The sequence below is a fragment of the Eubalaena glacialis genome, chromosome 9, assembly GCF_028564815.1.
Source record: "Eubalaena glacialis isolate mEubGla1 chromosome 9, mEubGla1.1.hap2.+ XY, whole genome shotgun sequence".
Taxonomy (NCBI): Eukaryota; Metazoa; Chordata; class Mammalia; order Artiodactyla; family Balaenidae; genus Eubalaena; species Eubalaena glacialis.
This window is the reverse complement of record NC_083724.1, coordinates 12820908-12835925: the sequence shown is the minus strand read 5'-3', so window position 1 is coordinate 12835925 and position 15018 is coordinate 12820908. Positions and strand designations below refer to the sequence as shown.

Sequence of the window (15018 nt, the reverse complement as noted above, 5' to 3'; positions counted from 1 at the left end):
TTTTATATAAAATAAGGACACAATCGTTCTGCACTCCTTGAGTTCTACCACATGGGAAGAACCATACACAAGTGCTCAACCCCGGAATATTTCGCAAACTGGAAACACTTTACAGAGACAATCAATAGCATGCACACAGAGCACTCTGTTTAAAGATCCAAACAAAGCACAGGAGTATGTTATCTTTTAAAAACCTTGAAAACTCAGTGACCTGATCCAGTTAAGCAAAAGTCTACTGGAGCACTTTCCAAAGGTCTGCTCAGCCTTGACAGCAAACAGAAGATGTATTAGAAGGCCTGAACTTCACTGAAAAATAAAACTCCACTTAGAAATAGTAAAAATAGCAAATTTTATGTTATATGTATTTTACCACAATAAAAAAAAGTTTTTAAAAGGGTATAAACACATTCCAACATGCAATTTAAATATGTAATGTGGTAACTCCCTGGCGGTCCAGTGGTTAGGATTCAGCATGTTCACTGCCATGGCCGGAGTTCAATCCCTGGTCCACGAACTAAGACCACGAAAACCACACAGCGTCGCCAATCAGTCAATCAATAAATAAGGAATGCATGACTATTTAACTTGCACAGGGACTGGGATTTAACTTGCACTGGGACTGGGCTAGATTACTGGATGATACTATTAATTACCATGAACCCCCAAATTTGACAGTATCTTTTTTAAAGCCATCATATGCAAGAAAAAGTGAATTACTGCCAAGAAACTTCTAGCTGACAAGTCCCTGACTAGACACAATGTATATATTACCTGTAAAAAGCTAACAAAGTCAAGAAAATACATTCTTCAGCTAAAAACTGATACTGATTTTCTTTCATCTGAAGATGGAAAGGTTACACTATCTTTCAGTTAAAGATATCAATTTATTACTACTTTCCCACTATTATCTACTTATCACAGATTTAGAATTGAAAGCCTGAGAAAAAATTCTGTAACTTCTATCCTCAATTTACCAGTTGCAGCCAAAGTAATGTTCTTAATCCTATTAATACAATAGAGTCAACTGAGCTATATTTTTCGAAATAAACCATACAATTATTCCAATCATAGTGACATTGCTCAAAACAATAACTCTAAGCTTAGCAAGGCATAAAAAGTTTCCTAGTTATCATTCAGCTTCATCTCATTAATCTCTTACTGTTGTTGCAGCACTGGGAATACTGTGCTATAATTGTTGAAGGGTCTGGCTCCCATTAGGCCTTCATTCATTCCACAAATACCCAATGAGCATTTACTATATGCAAGATACTGTACTGGATCCTGGAAATCAACAAGGCAGATACAGTCATAAAAACCTTTAGAGTATATTCTCCTGCACTCTTTCTTCTACACCAGGATTTTTAAATACCGGACAAAAATGACATTCTATGATTTTCCCAGAGACCAAAAACACTACTATTTATTTCTGAATTTAGGAGGCTGAACCAACACATGAAAAAGATGACATATCATAACCTCCAAAAAAGAGAAGTTTTTTTAAAAGGGCTTGGTGCTTGCTCCCTCAAAAGGCATCCTGAACAGGTCTATCTTCTTTTTCTGGTCTAATCATTATTCCTTTCTTGCTTTCCCTGCAAATTTAACTCAGAAAAATTCCACAAACATTTACTTCCTTGTTTACAGTCATATAAATGAGAGAACCCAAAGAACACCAAATAGCAAATGTAACCCAGTAGGACGGGACCCTGGGCATTATAGGACAGCACCACAAATGTCAGGTCACACTCACTTGGAATAGGAGTCTACAGCCTCATCCTTCTTCACTTCTGTCTCACCCTCTGCTTTTGTGCCTTTATTTGTTTCATCCAGCCAATCCGAGACATGTTTAAGAGCACACTCAACAGTAGACACCATATTCTGAACAGCTTCAAGTTCCTCCGGAGATGGATAAATTGTTGAATGTTTCACCATAACATGGCGATCATCATTGGCAAAAGATCTAATAGATCTCTGTCAGAAGGTGAAAGGAAACTATTACTTCAATAAAAGAAATATTACCTGAAAAGGATGACTTCCAAATATTTTTAAATCAAGTCATAGCATTAATTGTCAAACTGTTGTGAAACAGTTAACACCGAGACAATGAAAAACTGCTCAAGAAAGGAAGTAAAACCCCATCCTACCAAACTCCACACCAGAAAATTAGAGACCTTTCATTCATATTTTGGAAGAGTTCACCCAAGTTACATTCAGTATTATGTATATGCCACATTTTAGCTCAATCTATGTGTTTTCAATACCACGTCAAAAAAGGTCATCCATATCACACATCATCTGCAAGAAACAAGATACTTCCTAGCTTCGACAGAGTATCTAGAAATGCATATGGGTGACTCATGATACCCAGTCACTCCTTTCCAAACTCCTGGACACTTCTGCATCTAGAAAAATTGAGATTTTGTAATATAGTAATAACACAAAATACAAAGTTATGTGTGAACAAGATAGTAAAACTATGGACCACATTAGAATATTATTTATTATTTGGCATTCAAACTTTGGTGTGAAGCTTTAATTTTTTAAATAGATTAGTAGGAGATATTCCAAATTCCAGAATGGGGAAAATACATATTGTAAAAGAATTAATTTCCCAAACTAATTTACAAATGTATTCACATTCTCAATCAAAATCCCCTCAAGATAGATTTACTTTAATACTCATCAAAAATAATTTTAAAGCTCATTTTGGGGGGGCGGGGAGGGAAGTCATGAGTGTATCAAGAACTATTCTACAAAGGTGGATGGGTGGTACCATTATGCTAAAATAAAATATCAAAAATTTTAAAAGCAATAATTAAAATGACATGCTAGCCCAGAAATCAGTGGAACAGATTACAGCCTAGAAACAGAATGAATTTCATGAAAATTTAATAGAGTAGGTCCTTCACACTCATGAGTCACACATCCAAAAACCTTTGAATATTTCCAAATTTACAAATACCATAAAGACACTTGTACCAGTACAGAGCAAAATGAACAAGGAAAACTTGGTGAGTTTCCATAAAGCCAAAAGTATTTGACTTAAAGGGTGGCTACAGTGCCCTAACTTACATGAAATTATGTGCTAGCAGACAGTAAATATTATGTTTTAAAGTCTTTACTGCAAAATAAAATACTTGCAACGCTTTATCAGTCTTGTCTCTTTTGTTTTTGTTTGAATGTCAATGTTTTAAAATCAGATTAATTTGGACACTAGTAAATTAATACCACAGTATCACTGTTCCCTACAAAATGAAACAAGCTATAACTAAAAAGGTAAGTAATCCTTTGAAACCCTCAATTATTACTTAATAAAAGTACTAAAATCAATCATGAAGCTTTCTTTTTTTCTAGATAAAAGCCATCTCTGTCTAGATTTCTTTCTTGCTCTCAAAGTCCATGACCAGTTTTCCAACTGGAGAAGTCTTTTGCTACAAAGAAAAAAACTTTTTAACCACTTCATGAGATTTACTTATATATCCCAAAATAAGTTAACAAGAAAACAAAAGAGCCATGTAACAAATTGGAGATGCTAGGTTGTTCTAGGGATTATAACTTATTGATAGTTAACTTGCTCTTTAAAGAAAAAATTCCACTAATATTTTAGTTCTGGATGGTGGGGGAAAAAATGTTAACTTGAGATTTTCTCTGTCATTTAGTTTTATGTTGAGTTACTAAGTTACTAAATTAAGTTACTCAGTCCTGCACACTGGCCACACCTTAGGACAATTACATACTGCTACCTAACACAAACCTTTGGCCTTTCTCTCACAAAAAACATAAGACTGCCAATGTTAAATCCAAGAATCTACTGGATGTGATAGGACAAACATCATGAAACAGTGATGAAAGAACTGAATGAATGGTATTACCACCCCCAAAAAAGAAAGCTACCTTATATTTACCCAAATAAGCTCCATATTGATTTTAAGTATTAAAAAATTAAATTGGAAGAACTATGCAGAAACAGAAAGTTCTCTTTCATACCTGAGATCTAAGGCAAAGGAACAGGAGAAACTGGAAAATACCTACTGACCAATTAAACTACGTAAACACAAAATTTCTACACCAGACATCTAAAGCTACATTTAAAATGAATAAACTAGGAAAGGAATTTTCATCAATTATGACAAGTAATACATATAAAGCATTTCTTTAAGTTCTAAGAATATCAAGACTACAGTAGATAAATAAGCTGAAAAGGCAAATAATTCATATGGGAAGAAACACAAGTTACACTGTCATTTTTCACATCTCACCATAAAAGTAAATGACAGAGAAAATCCCAAGTTAACATTTTTCCGCACCATCCAGAACTAAAATATTAGTAGAATTCCTTCTTTAAAGAGTAAGTCAACTAAGTTATAACCTCTAAAACAAATTTTTAAAAAATCAAATGTCATTTAAAGAAATACCATCAGACTTGCTGAACAACATATTTCAAACATACTGATGATTAATATTTTTGTGCTTTTTCCCACTTACAACATCTTTTTTAAGCCTTTTCTCACTTATGGAAAAATTCACACAGCATCCTCCAGAACCAAAATACGAGGAGAAAAATATTCAGCACATTTTACCAATTAAAAAGTTAGGCACCAGATGTTATGACCTCATGTAACATCTCAAATTCAATTTAAGTATTAACTTTCCACAAAAAGCAAGGTTTCCATGATATTCAGTTCAGTGCCCCCAATACACTCAACACCTGACTCTATTATTTTAAAATTAAAAGCATGTGAAAAAAGGTGTCTTTTTGAGTTAAATACTCACACATTTTATAAACTCCAAACCCTACATATCATTACTTAAAGGACTGGTTCAGGATTTTTAATTTCCATGGGAAAAAAACTGAGTTTCAGGCAGAAAGCTAGAGAAAAATTACATAATTTCAAGTTCAAGGTCACCTTAGCCATGTGTATGTTTGCTAATGCCAGTTTTATTAGAAAATATTATTTATGAGCATTCCCTCCTTTGTATTTAATAATTTACGGCCTGCAGGCTCATGGGGCTCCATCTTGTGGTTTAAAGGGCTCGTAATAAATCTGAACTCATTTGCTTTGCTTAAATAGTAGAATGCCATCTTTAGCTGATACACTGGAGCAAAAAATTACCACCACTGTTTTTCACTTGCCCTCACTGTTAACGGTTCCAACTTTAAGCGATTGAGATCTCTGGTAACTAAATTAAGGAAACATAAATAATAACCTACCATGGTTTTCTACAGTATTTTAGCTTCTTCTTCCGATCCTTTTCCCTCTTTCTTGTCGTCTTCACTAGACACTGTTTTCTGTGACAGTACCTCCTCATAAGCCTGAGTCCCCTGACAGCTCAGAGTCAATATGGCAAAGGTGTTTGAAGAATTGTTCTGTAGAATACACCTGCAAGAGAAAAAGAAAAACAACTTTTCAAAAATGCTTATTTACAATTAGTTTCATATCAGAGTGCGGAACCCATAAACATGTTATTGACTAAAATGAAACAATCTTTATAGAGGAAAATTACTTCATTTTAAACAAAAAGCTAATACATCCTTTGAGGGCCCGGGCCTAAGAGCCTAAGTGATATGGCCAGAAAAATAACCCCCCTGGTAGCCACAATGTGGCAGCTGGCTGACTTGCACTCAATGAGATGAATACATTAACAGACATAGATTCATTAAAGAAGTACAACCTGAAAAAGTAATACTACTACTGGTGGCAAAAATGTTGCAATTAACCATGAGATTTTCAACAGAAATTGGCATTAGTCAGACCTATCTGAAAAGTAGATAAGACACCTGAAAATATAACACTGTTGATTGTAACCATGAAGCTTTTCCATTTGATACTGCCATCAGATTTACAGCAAATGTTGGAACCATGTTTCATCTTTAATCATTTTAGGCCTAAAATTCAGAATGCTTTTTTGGCTCTGCTCCCCTAACCCCCAAGAGACCCTACTTCCCTCTCAACCTATATGCACTGTTATGCCAGACTCCTGAATATTCACTAAATCCTGATTTCATTACCCATGGATGACTCTCACCAGAATCCCACAGTATATTTCTGCCCAGAGGCCTAAACACCATTCTATTAACCCTTTGTTCCACTTTTATAAGATTTTATTCCAGATAAGGTAAAAAATAAGCTTTTCTGAGCACTGAAGTCTTTATATAAGCCCAGTGGTAAAAAACAAAAAAACTAGAGAGAGACCACTAAAATAGAACATATGCTTTACATGGTTATCAGGAGTAACACACACCAAAGGATATGTAAACACCCACAAAGAAAGAGCTCCCTCTTCATCTCAATATCTTTCCTTTAAATTTTCCCTTAAATAATGAAACCCCCTTTTACTTTTATCTACAATAATTTCCTATCAGTTGCTCTCTTAAGGAAAAAAATCCTTTTTGAATTCTTGGGACCAGGAAAGTTAAAGGTGACATTTAACTCTCCCCAACACTACAAATGAAAAAACAGACCCACATTTATAGTCAAATGATACTCAGTTGTGACCTACATGCAACACTATTCATATCTTATAACCAACTTCCCTGACTCTGACTTACAAAATCCACCTGAAATAAGCTAGTGAAGATTGATTTTTTTTTAATTATGTAACAACTAATAGACAGAACTTACTTTGATTACTACACATATCAAACCAAGGTAAGGAGGGAACACATAATGCTGCAATTCATAGGGTCCTTTTATACAACAAAGTTAAGAAACAAACTAAAACATGATCCCATGGTAAGAGATATCTCAAAGATCCTCCTGTCACTAAAATTATACCTTTTGTATAAAGATCGTACTATACAATTTAGAGTCTTTGGCACTTCCCACTCCCAACCCTACTCCATTCTAGAAGATTCAACCATTCAGTACTTAGCTGTGAATCCTGCAGCCAAAGATTGCTGCACTGATGAGAACTGAACTGAACTGCTCACAGGTGAGAACTGAAAACAAAGTCCACAAGCTGCTCGCTATAAAAAGGTAAAACCAATAAGTCAAGCATATTAAGAAAGTTAACTGAAAGCAGAAAAAGAGGGAAGAATGTTAAGTAAAAGCTGATGTAGTGGAGAAATTGTGGATCACCAATAGCACTTTTCAGTCATCAGTATGGAGAGTAACCACCCTACCTATACATCAAGAAGCTCTGGGCTCATTCTTGCCGCTTTTATTCAACATAGTTTTGGAAGTCCTAGCCACAGCAATCAGTGAAGAAAAAGAAATAAAAGGAATCCAAACTAGAAAGGAAGTAAAACCATCACTGTTTGCAGATGACATGATACTATACATGGAAAACCCTAAAGATATCACCAGAAAACTACTAGAGCTCATCAGTGAATTTGGTAAAGTTGCAGGATACAAAATTAATATGGAAATCTGTTGCATTTCTATACACTAACAATGAAGTATCAAAAAGAGAAATTAAGGAAACAACCCCATTTACTATCGCATCAAAAAGAATAAAATACCTAGGAATAAATCTACCTAAGAAGGCAGAAGACCTGTACTCTGAAAACTACAAGACACTGATGACAGAAACTGAAGATGACACAAACAGATAGAAAGATATACCATGTTCTTGGATTGGAAGAATCAATACTATTAAAATGGCCATACTACCCAAGGCAATCTACAGACTCAATACAATTCCTATCAAATTACCAATGGCATTTTCCACAGAACTAGAACAAAAAATTTTTTAATTTGTATGGAAACACAAAAGACCCCGAATAGCCAAAATAATCTTGAGAAAGAACAGAGCTGGAGGAATCAAGCTCCCTGGCTTCAGACTATGCTACAAAGCTACAGTAATCAAAACAGTATGGTACTGCCACAAAAACAGACACATAGATCAATGGAACAGGGTAGAGAGCCCAGAAATAAACCCATGCACTTATGGTCAGTTAATGTATGACAAAGGAGGCAAGAATATTCAATGGAGAAAAGACAGTCTCTTCAATAAGTGGTGCTGGGAAAACTGGACAGCTGCATGTAAAAGAATAAAATTAGAACATTCTCTAACACCATACACAAAAATAAACTCAAAATGGATTAAAGACCTGTATATAAGACTGGATACTATAAAACTCCTAGAGAAAAACATAGGCAGAACACTCTTTGACATAAACTGCAGCAATGTTTTTTTGGATCCGTCTTCTAAAGTAAAGGAAATAAAAGCAAAAATAAACAAATGGGACCTAGTTAAACTTAAAAGCTTTTGCATAGCAAAGGAAACCATCGACAAAACAAAAAGACAACCTACTGAATGGCAGAGAATATTTGCAAACCATATGATGGATAAGGGGTTAATAACCAACATATGTAAATGGCTCACACAACTCAGTATCAAATAAACAGACAACCCAATTTAAAAGTGGCAGAAGAAATGAATAGACATTTTTCTAAAGAGGAAATGCAGATGGCCAACAGGCACATGAAAAGATGCTCAACATAGCTAATCATCAGTGAAATGCAAATCAAAACCACAATGAGATATCATCTCACACCTGTTAGAATGGCTATCATCACAAAGAACACAAATAACAAATGTTGGTGAGGAGGTTGAGAAAAGGGACCCCTGAGAAAAGGGACCCCTCAAACACCGTTGGAGGGAATGTAAACTGGTGCAGCCACTGTGGAAAACAGTGTAGAGGTTTCTCAAAAAACTAAAAATAGAACTACCTTATGACCCAGCAATTCCAGTCCTGGGAATACATCTAAAAAAAAACCAAAAACACTAATTCGAAAAGATACACACACCCGAATGTTCACAGCAGAATTATTTACAATTGCCAAGATATGGAAGCAACATAAGTGTCCACCAACAGATGAATGGATAAAGAAGATGTGGTATATATGTATTGGGTTGGCCAAAAGGTTCATCTGGTTTTTTCCCGTAAGACGGCTCTAGTAGCACTTAGTTGTCTTTAACTTCATTCAGAACAATTTTGTTAGATTGTATGTGACAGCTGTCATATCAGCGTGCATTTAAAAAAAGACTTAAGGGGACACAGGTTTGAGCCCTGGTCCCAGAGGATCCCACATGCCGCAGAGCAACTAAGCCCGTGAGCCACAACTACTGAGACTACACTCTGAGAAGCTCACGCACCACAACAAAGAGTAGCCCCCGCTCTCCACAACTAGAGAAAGCCCACACGCAGCAATGAAGACCCAACACAGCCAATAAATAAATAATTTTAAAAATAAAAAAATTAAAAACACTTGGGAGTTTTAAATAAATAAATAAAGACTTATCAAAATGGGTGAATTTTTGTGTAGCCATTTTAATACTGAAGATGGAAGAAAAAAGCAACATTTTCGCATATTGTGCTTTATTATTTCAAGAAAGGTAAAAACGCACTGAAACGCAAAAAAAAAAGATTTGTGCACTGTATGGAGAAGGTGCTGTGACTGATCAAACGTGTCAGAGTGGTTTGCGAAGTTTCGTGCTGGAGATTTCTTGCTGGACGATGCTCCACGGTCAGGTAGACCAGCTGAAGTTGATAGCGATCAAACTGAAACAATACTTGAGAAGTGAACGTTATACCACATGGGAGATAGCGGACATACTCAAAGTACCCAAATCAAGCGCTGAAAATCATTTGCACCAGCTTGGTTATGCTCATCACTTTGATGTTTGCGTTCCACATAGGTTAAGCGAAAAAAACCTTCTTGACCGTATTTCTGCAGCAATTCTCTACTTAAACATAATGAAAACGTTCCGTTTTTAAAACAAATTGTGATGGATGATGAAAAGTGGATACTGTACAATAATGTGGAATGGAAGAGATCATGGGGCAAGCGAGATGAACCACCACCAACCACACCAAAGAAGGTGATGTTGTGTATATGGTGGGACTGGAAGGGAGTCCTCTATTATGAGCTCCTTCTGGAAAACCAAATGATTAATTCCAACAAGTACTGCTCCCAATCAGACCAACTGAAAGCGGCACTTGACGAAGTGTCCAGAATTAGTCAACAGAAAACACATAATCTTCCATCAGGATAACACAAGACTGCATGTTTCTTTCATGACCAGGCAAAAACTGTTACTGTTTGGCTGGGAAGTTCTGATTCATCCGCCATATACAGACATTGAATCTTCGGATTTCCATTTATTTTGGTCTTCACAAAATTCTCTTAATGGAAAAAATTTCAATTCCCTGGAAGACTGTAAAGGCACCTGGAACAGTTCTTTGCTCAAAAATATAAAAAGTTTTGGGAAGATGGAATTATGAATTTGCCTGAAAAATGGCAAAGGTAGTGGAACAAAATGGTGAATATGTTGTTCAATAAAGTTCTTGGTGAAAGTGAAAAATGTGTCTATTATTTTACTTAAAAATCAAAGGAACTTTTTGGCCAACCCAATACAATGGAATACTACTCAGCCATAAAAAAGAACAAAATTTTGCCCTTTATTGCAACATGGATGGACTTAGAGGGCATTATGCTAAGTGAAATAAGTCAGAAAGAGAAAGACAAATACTGTATGATATCACTTATATGTGGAATCTAAAAAATACAACAAACTAGTGAACATAACACAACAAGAAGCAGACTCACAGATACAGAGAATAAACTAGTGGTTACTGGCAGTGGGTGGGGGGACAAAACAGTGGTAGGGGAGTAGGAGATACAAGCTATTGGGTATAAGATAGGCCACAAGGATGTACTGTACAACACGGGGAATATAGCCAATATTTTGTAATAACTGTAAATGGAGTGTAGCCTTTTAAAATTGTATAAAAAATTAAAAATTAAAAATTTTTTCTTAAAAAGCAGCTCTGGGAACTTCAGGGTATTATAGCATAGTGCAATAATTCATGATATCACCTCAGAATCATATTCTGTCGATGCTGTAAAAGGAACTTAGAAATCATCTGGTCCAATTCCACCCACCCCTCAGTTTAAAGTGAACTACAATCAGAGATACCAAAGAAGTCACACAACTAATCAGGGACAAAGTGTTGTCCAAAACCTAAGTCATAGCCCAGTGACTTTTCCCTACGATATCTGATTGAAAAAAAAAAAGTTATATTTGGTAGACTGTGAGCTGATAGAAACTGCAACACATTTTTGAAGAGTTTCTCTCTAAAAAAATGATTAACTTAGTAGATAAAATTCTGGCCTTGAAATTTAAAAAAAGACTCAACTTCACCATTTAATAGCTCTGTGACCTTAGAAAGTTATGTGACTCAAAATCACTTAATTTCCTTGGGTCTCAGTTTCCTTAACCTAAACAGTGAGAAAATATTCCACTACTAATTAACAGCTAACAGTTATGGGACTCACATTCTGTACCAGGCACTGTTCTAAGAGCTTTTGATATATTAATTCATTTAATCCTCACAACAATCTTTTTTTTAAAATTTATTTGCCTGTATCGGGTCCCAGCTGCGGCACGCGGGATCTTCATTGCAGCATGCAGGTTGCGGTGCGTGGGCTCCAGAGCGCACAGGCTCAGTAGCTGTGGCGCGCGGGCTTAGACGTCCTGTGGCATGTGGGATCTTAGTTCCCCAATGAGGGATTGAACCCGAGTCCCCTACATTGGAAGGTAGATTCTTAACCACTGGACCACCAGGGAAGTCCCACAACAATCTTAATATCTCCACTTAAAATATAAGGAAGGGACTTCCCTGGTGGCACAGTGGTTGGGAGTCCGCCTGCCAATGCAGGGGACACGGGTTCGAGCCCTGGTCCAGGAGCATCCCACATGCCACGGAGCAACTAAGCCTGTGCGCCACAACTACTGAGCCTGCGCTCTGGAGCCCGCAAGCCACAACTACTGAAGCCCGCATGCCTAGAGCCCGTGCTCCGCTACAAGAGAAGCCACCGCAACAAAAGAAGCCCGCGCACCGCAACGAAGAGTGGCCCCCGCTCGCCGCAACTAGAGAGAGCCACGCGCAGCAACAGAGACCCAGTGAAGCCAAAAATAAATAATAAAATAAATTTATTAAAAAAAAATATATATATAAGGAAGCTAGAGCGTAAAGAGACAATATAATCTAATTAAAATCACAAAGCAAAAGTACATAGCAGAGCTAAGATTCAAACCAAGACAATCCCTTTCCATAATATTTTTGCTCTAAAGGCACTTACACTTATGTTAGTGGATAAACTTTAGCTCTTTCAAAAAAATATGTCTATGTGAATTACAAAGGCCATATAGGACACAGGCTTTGGAGTCAGGTCTAGATTCAACTACCAACTTCTCTTAGCCAGAGCTTTCTCACCTGTGCAATGAGGTGAACAGTATTTACTTCAAACTAAATGAGACAGGTTATTAAAAATACTTAAAAGTATCTGGCATATAGTACATGCTCAATATATGGCTTCAGAAGGGAAAAAACCTCAAGTATCAAATAAAATGTTTTGCTTATATATCAGATATACGTTCTCTGATATATATCTCAGATATATATTTCTCTGAAAAACAGAGCTCAGAAAAACATTAGCTGTGTTCTACTTACTAAGTAAGAGTAGTTGTATGCAGAGGGTGGAGTGTGTATATATGGGCACGTGTGTGCCTGTGTATCACTTTTTCTATTAACTACTATTTTTTCAATTAATAGACATTGTTTTTTTAGAGCAGCCTTAGGTTTACAGAAAAACTGAGCAGGAAATAGAAAGAATCCCATATACCACTTCTCCCTAACACACACACACACACACAGTTTCCCCTATTATTAACATCTTGCATTAGTGTGGTACATTTGTTACAATTAATGAACCAATGTTAATACAATATTATTAACTAAAGACCACAGTTTACATCAGGGTTCATTCTTTGTGTTATACGTTCTCTGAGTCTTGACAAAAGGATTATGACATGCACCCACCATTACAGAATCATCCAGAACACTTTCACTGCCCTAAAAATCCCAGGCTCCACCTATTTGACCCTCCCTCTTCCAAATGTCACATAGTTGAAATCATACAGTATGTAGTCTTTTCACTAAGCCATATGCACTTAAGATTCCTCCATGCCAGGACTTCCTTGGTAGAGCAGTGGTTAAGAATCTGCCTGCCAAAGGCAGGGGACACGGGTTCGAGCCCTGGTCCGGGAAGATCCCACATGCTGCAGGGCAACTAAGCTCGTGAGCCACAACTACTGAGCCTGCGATCTAGATCTCGCGCTCTAGAGCCCACGTGCCACAACTACTGAAGCCCATGTGCTTAGAGCCTGTGCTCAGCAACAAGAGAAACCACCGCAATGAGAAGCCTCCGCACCGCAACGAAGAGTAGCCCCCGCTCACCACAACCAGAGAAAGCCCGCGCGCAGCAACGAAGACCCAATGCAGCCATAAATTAAATAAATAAATAAATATTTTTTAAAAAGATTCCTCCATGTCATTTCTTTTTATCACTGAAAAATATTCCACTGTCTGGATATACCACAGTTTGTTTATCCATTCACCTACCAAGTTTTGGCAATTATGAATAAAGCTGCTGTAAACATTCGTGTGCAGGTTTTCAACCCATTTGGGTAAATACCAAGGACTTTGACCACAGGATCATATGGTGAAACCATGTTTAGTTTTGTAAGAAACTTCCAGACTGTCTTTCATCCAAAGTAGCTGTACCATTTTGCATTCCCACCGGGAAAGAATGAGAGTTCCTGCTGCTCCACATCCTCATCAGCATTTGGTGCTGTCAAAGTTTGGGTCTTCAGCCATTCTAATAGGTGTGTAATGGTATCTCACTATCATCTGAAATTGAAATTCCTTGATGACGTATGATGTTGAGCATCTTTTCATATGCTTATTTGCCATGTGTATATCTTCTTTAGTGAGGTATCTGTTCAGGTCTTCTACCCTTTTTTTAATTGGGTTGTCTGTTTAATTTTATGACTTCTTTGTATATTTTGGATACCAGTCCTTTATCTGATATGTGTTTTGCAAAGATTTTCTCCCAATCTGGTACTTGTCTTCTCATCCTCTTAAGAGTGTCTTTCAAAAAGCAGAAGTTTTTAGTTTTAATAAATCCCAGCTTATCAAATTTTTCTTTCATGGATCATATTTTTGGTGGCATTGTATGTCCTTTTTAACTGACCTTTAAAGGTGAAAGCTTTAGTTGTCAGGCTACCCAGCCCACAAAGCTAGGTTTTTGTATGTATGAATATTAGACCCTTTTCTTAGGAGCAAATCTCAAAACTGGAGAATGACGATGCTTTCTATATTCAAAATATAAAATTTAGTCAAATATTTAGGAATTTTTCTGAAATGAAATTAGGAGAAAATATTAAAAATTAAGGCAAAAAATATTTAAATATACTTACTTTCTTAAAAGATTCCAAATAATGTCTTGTAAACAGTGTGACACAGAATCCAAGAAATTATTTACTCTCAAAATAATAACTGAATAGAAAACTTTAAATTTTGCTAATACTAATAACATCTGCAACCTCTCCAGAAGGAGCTATGTGAAAATCAAATATCCAGGCTCTACTTCTCCATTACAAAAGAACAATCACATGTCCACTATATTAAAGATGGGCAAATAAAATTAGAAAAAGATACCTCACTGATACGCCAAGAGGATTACTTTAAGATAAAGAGATTTACCAGTAAATACATACTTACTAATTGCCTGTTCTGTACTTGGTACTGTGCTTGATAGCACAGGGCATATGAAAATGAACCAATTCAGGTACATTAAGAAAAGAGCAAATACATATAAATTCAATACTTCCTCCAAATCCCTTCAAATAAACTAAACTTTCCCTACGTGGTGGCATTCAGTTTCTGTACGATACTAATGTGAAAAGAATACTGAATTTCCGTACTTTCCTCTGAAAATTTCCTTTTATTTTCTATATTAAAACAGTACTAGGGGAATGCTAAACTGAAAAACCTATAAATTACATATACCTACTCCAAAAATCCAGCTCTTCATCCCTACCCCAAAACACCTATAATGATGGAAAAGCTCAATCCCACCACATCACTTGAAGCCTTGCAACACTGGGCTCAGGCCAAAAGGTCCCTGCTCAATTAACAGTTTAAACAAGGATGGCACAACGGCTGCA

The 15018-nt window shown here is 36.4% G+C and overlaps 1 protein-coding gene across 5 annotated transcripts in view; it reads right to left on the bottom strand.

Moving 5' to 3' along the window:
- STRBP (spermatid perinuclear RNA binding protein) overlaps window positions 1-15018 on the bottom strand; it is a 183727-nt gene that overhangs the window by 51621 nt on the left and 117088 nt on the right. For all 5 annotated transcript variants that reach the window (XM_061199958.1, XM_061199960.1, XM_061199956.1 and 2 more), the window contains exons 2-3: window positions 5210-5378; window positions 1748-1968 (exon numbers count right to left, since the gene is read on the bottom strand). In XM_061199958.1, the coding sequence (XP_061055941.1) occupies window positions 1748-1968; window positions 5210-5212 (224 nt within the window). In that variant the 5' untranslated portion in view covers window positions 5213-5378. The remainder of the gene's footprint in view (window positions 1-1747; window positions 1969-5209; window positions 5379-15018) is intronic.